The 5,343-nt window shown below is 34.4% G+C and overlaps 1 protein-coding gene across 1 annotated transcript; it reads right to left on the reverse strand.

The window, feature by feature from the left end:
- Window positions 1-518: 518 nt before the first annotated feature.
- Window positions 519-2,330, reverse strand: LOC126885039 (uncharacterized). Its single transcript, XM_050651466.1, has 6 exons — window positions 2,314-2,330; window positions 1,630-1,953; window positions 1,495-1,569; window positions 1,133-1,371; window positions 874-1,033; window positions 519-655 (listed from the first exon to the last, which is right to left on the reverse strand). The coding sequence occupies exons 2-6, from the start codon at window positions 1,766-1,768 to the stop codon at window positions 534-536; spliced, it is 735 nt and encodes a 244-aa protein (XP_050507423.1). The 5' UTR covers window positions 1,769-1,953; window positions 2,314-2,330; the 3' UTR covers window positions 519-533.
- Between the last annotated feature and the right edge of the window lie 3,013 nt (window positions 2,331-5,343).

Genomic DNA, 5,343 nt, shown 5'->3' on the forward strand with positions numbered 1-5,343 from the left:
TGAAAAATCAAAAATCCGAAATCCTACACGATTTTTGATAACCCTGTATTAAATAATTTTTCATGTCACTCAATAGAACTTGAAAAGTTAGGAAAGGGACATGAAAGCCGTTTTTAAAAATTTTTACTGGTTTAACTACTACAGCCACCTGAATTTGAAAAATTGACAATTTCCAGTAGCTGTAGATCCTCAACTAATCACAATAGATAGTAAGTGTGAAGTACCATTGAAATCAACTCATTAAAAAGATTTTAAAGTAAAAATATATAGAGTGTTCCATTTAAAAAAACATATCTTTGATAAGTCACACATTTATCCAACACCCTGTATAAGGGTAAATATTTTTGTAACATAGATTTCACTGATCTCCACAACTTTTATTTAAGGCTTTTTTCCTATCTCAAATAGGGAAGCACCTATCGCTCACCCACACATCGTTGATACACCCTGTATAGCAACTGATACACAATGCTACGATTTGTTTAACAATGTTTTATTTCCCGATACCTAGTAAAAAATGTTACATAAGATGTTTATACATTCAATTTCTCTGTTATTAATCTTCCTTCTTTGGCTCTTCGTAGCCAATCGCCAATTTTTTTTTCAATCTCCTTTCTGGTGATCCCATTGATCCCATGTGCCTTTTGCCCAGCTTCTAAAAAAATTATTATGTATTATGATGTAATAATTTGAATATTGTTAATAAAAGATAATAAATATTTTGTGGTCATAATGAAATAAAGACCACATTTTCTAACATTTTATTAATTTAGTAATATTCTGTAAATTAAAATTAAATTGTTAACAATTTTTTCTAAATGATAATTTTTAAAGACTTCTGTCTCTATTAATAAAAGGGCTAGAGATAGTTACCTAGTACAGATTTAGCTAGATTTAATTTTTCAAAAACCAGTTTTCCTTTCCTTCCTGTAAAGGAAAATTGTTCGGCCAGGCCATCAGTTACAAGGGGCCCGATGCAACGCCTAATGAATTCGTATATATTGTTACCACCAAGTTTGGAAAAAAATAAAATCTGCAACAGAAAAAGTAAAATAAAATTCAATAACAATAAGTGCTTTAAATATTAACATAAATAATTGTTTGTGAAAGTTATATAAGTATACATATTTACCAATGCCGAATAATTTTCAGGACTGGAGAAAAAATTCTCAAAAAGTTCCAGATCCTCATTTGTTTCCATTGGAAACTTTATTGCAGATTTTTGCAATATATTATTTGTAGACTCTTCATTAGTTTGCATATTTCGCTGACAACAATTTCCGACTTTAGAGTTAATTTCAATCAGTAATGATTGTATATTATAGAGTAGTTGTGGATTGCAACAGCAGCTCGTGCTTTGTGATGTAGCAACTAAAATTAAATTCACCTGTTAGAAGCAGTATATCAGTGTGTTAATAAACTGACAGATAAAAGTACAGTGTTTTAGCACAGTCTAAAACTCGGTTAATGTTTAAATTTGATAAAAGAACTTACCAACATTATTCAAATTCTCATGTATTTCCTTCAAGGCCCTTTTTGGTGTGGTGTAATTGCTTTTCGAACCTGGACCTAAAATACATATTTGAACATAAATTAATAAATATCAAATGAAATTCAGTATCAACATACCCATGTTACGATCATGATGAACTTGACCAGGGGTAAAGCAGGGGGTAGAACTATTGCCTGTTTGACTTGGTGTGTTCGAAACAGTTAACTCGTCTACCATTTCAGCCATGTCGTTGGTCCAAATTGGTGGGGTAGGCATTTTAGTAACTTTAAATTGCTTCCTATTTGATGCATGTTCCGTAGGTTCATCATTTTCATCAGATTCAGAAGAAGAGGATATAATTTTCTTCTTTCTACGTCTTTTATTACCCGCCTCTGTATCTGTATTAAGGTCACTAGTAGTTTCAGCCGTAAGAGCTTTTTTTCTAGCAAGTAAATAAACATCTAAAAAATTAAAACCAAACATCAAGTTTATGATCAGTACTTAATAAAGGGAACGAATTAATTAGTTGAAGTTTGCAATGGTAAGATAAACAGGTTAAGCATAAAATACTGAAATGTGCCGACTCTTAAGAAGGAAAATTGTAAAGATACCCTCTAAGTAATAAAGCAAGTTTAGTAATAGGATGAATAATGTTGAGTAATTTGATGTTTATTTATATTTGTTATGATTAAAATAGAATATTCCTTTAACCTTCCTAGGTTATGTGCGGTCTCACAGACTGATGATATTTATTAAACATGCGCTGACTATATTTATTTAATAGTTTTCTTTTTTCCTGACTATCCATTATAAATACTTACTTTATAAAAGCCACAACCAGTGTGACCATATATTTTTTAGAGGATCTACCAACAACCAGGCCGAAAATCTACTAAAAACTACTAAATGATACTGCGCATGCGCTATTGCAAAAAATGGTTGACGTGAGAACTCATATTAGCGTCTCCTATTAAAAATGCGCGGTGTAAATGTTAAATTGGTATTTAGATCATAGTTGTCGTGAATGTTTATTAATTATTTTCCGTTTTTTTCATATTATTTTTACTAAGAAACCAGGAATTTTGACAAATTTCTTTGAAATCTAATCTGGAATTTACTCGTAGATGTCTCTGTCTCTAAAACTACTAGAATCTACTAAAGATTTTTTCCCTACTAAAAATTGTTCATTTACATCGAAAATCTACTAAAAAAGTAGTTTTCTACTAAATATGGTCACACTGGCCACAACACTCAACACTTACAAATCCAAAAAGAACAAAGACACTTCTAACCTAACCTTGCTTTTGCAAACTAGGTCTTCTTCTTTTTCTACTAATCTTCTTTTTTGCAAAGCTAATGCGGGCAGGGATATCAGGATATCGCGTACACAAATACGTCAGTCACAATATTTTAAGACCGATTTTTATAAAGTTTAAGGACAATTAACAATTATTCACAAATAGATGTGAGTTGTATATTTTGTAATGAAAAACATGTTTAAGAGAAACATTCTAGGGACATCCCACTGATGTTTACATTTAACAACCATATTTATGTACCAAGAGAAACATTCTAGGAACATCCCATCTAGGTCGGAAACATTGGGACACTAGTAGTACTTTAATGGGATGTCCCAGGAAAATACTGTGTTATCTGGGTTTAGTGAGTTTAAAACGGTACTTCTATTTACTACTCGAAAACCTTATTTTTGAGATCAAAATTCTCACGTTTTCAGTAAAAACTCGTACCTTTAAACAAATACGAAAGTACGCCAATGACAGAGTCGAAATCGGCAAAAACAAATCGCAAAAAATTCAAAAAACTCCAACTTCATATTGCCCTCCCACGCCTATACCAAACTCGCTCCCCTTAAAAATACGAAAATACGCCACAGACAGGGTCGAGATCAGCAAAATTAAATCGCAAAAATTCATAAAGATTAAGTCCAAAAGTGCAAACCTCATATTGCCCTCCCAGGCGTATCCATAACTCGCACCCCTTAAAAAATCCGATACCACGCCACTGTCAAGGTTAAAATCGACACAAAAATTCAAAAAGCCTAAGACCAAAAGTACAAACCTCATATTACCATCCCACACCTATTCAAAACTCGCACCCCTTAAAAAATACGAAAGTACGCCAATGAAAGGGCTAAAATCGGCATAAAAAAATCTCAAAAATTTTTAAAAGCCTAAGTCCAGAAGCACCGACCTCATATTGCCACTTACACGCCTATACAAAACCCGAGCCCCTTAAAAAATCCGAAACGACGTCACTGGCAGGGTTAAAACGGGCACGAAAAATTCGCAAAAAAATTGAAAAAGTTTAAGTCCAAAAGCACAAACCTCATATTAGCATCCCCATATCTATTCAAAACCCCGCACCCCTTAAAAAACGAAAGTACGCCCGTGACATGGCTAAAATCGGCACAAAAAATTCTCGAAGAATTTTAAAAGCCTAAGTCCAGAAGCACAAACCTCATATTGCTACTTACACACCAATACAAATCTCGCACCCCTTAAAAAATCCTAAACGACGCCACTGACAGGGTTAAACCGGGCACGAAAAATTCGCAAAAAAATCAAAAAGCTTTTCCACAAGCACAAATACCATTTTTTATTTTGTTTTTAATCTCAAGCCTATGCAAAACTCGCACCCCTAAAAAATCCTTAACCACGCCACTGACGGAGTTAAAATTGACATGAAAAATTCTGAAAAAATTCAAAAAGCTTAAGTTCAGGAGCACATACCTCATATTGCTACTAACACACCTATACAAAAGTAGCTCCCCTAAAAAAATCCGAAACGACGCCACTGACAGGGTTTAAACGAGCACGAAAAATTCGCAAAAAATTCAAAAAGCTTGTCCAAAAGCACAAATCTCATTTTGTGATTTTTTTCTAAATTTCACGCCTATGCAAAATTTGCACCCCTAAAAAATCCGCAACCACGCCACTGATCGAGTTAAAATCGACACGAAGAATTCGCAAAAAATTCAATTTGCTTAAGTCCAAAAGCACCAATCTCATTTTGCATTTTTGTTGAAAATATCGCCATTTCCCCCCCTTCTTTCTCCCCATGGATGCGCCACTGATTGAAACTTGATTTTTCGAATCCGCCACATCAAACCATTTACAACAATAAAAGTTTGGCCAAAATCGAAGCCATAGGAGCGGAGCTATGTCATTTTTTCTGTTTTTTTTATTTTTTTTAATTCTCAATTTTTTTTGACATTTCCTGTCAAAAATCGAAAATTTCGAAGAACACACGTTTTTCGCCTCGTTGATGGGCAAATTTTGATGCCTCGCGCGACTCGATGCGTTTTGCCATAAGGGCGCTACTGGGGCGTGAAGTCAAAAAAATGACCCCCCTTTGGTAGCCACCCCCACCCTTACCGTAGGGGTAGGAAAAAAAATAGAAGTTTTCGTAAGTATGGGAACTGTGAAATATTTGGGCTATGGTGGAAATCTTACAAAAGTTTGAAAACTCTGGGCACACAAGGGACGACATCGTGATTTTTGGCCATTTCATCAAAATTTCCTCTTTACAAATTTTTTGTGCCGCCACTGTTCGATCTAGCGGCACCAGTCGAAAATCACATTTATTCCTAACGCTTAGCGTCAAAACACACTAAAATTATATCACATACGACCAACCCACCCCGCACCCCTATAAAAAACTCGCTCCCCTTAGAAAAAAAGAAAGTACGCCCCTGGGAGGGATAAACATTCCACCAAAAAATTTAGAAAGCTTAAGTCCAAACACACAAACCTCCCCGGTCAAAAACACCCGATTTACGTCCATCTGAATTTTTTTTTCAACTTTTTTACCCTTTTTTTCTCCAACCCGCA

The sequence above is a fragment of the Diabrotica virgifera genome, chromosome 5, assembly GCF_917563875.1.
Source record: "Diabrotica virgifera virgifera chromosome 5, PGI_DIABVI_V3a".
Lineage (NCBI taxonomy): Eukaryota > Metazoa > Arthropoda > Insecta > Coleoptera > Chrysomelidae > Diabrotica > Diabrotica virgifera.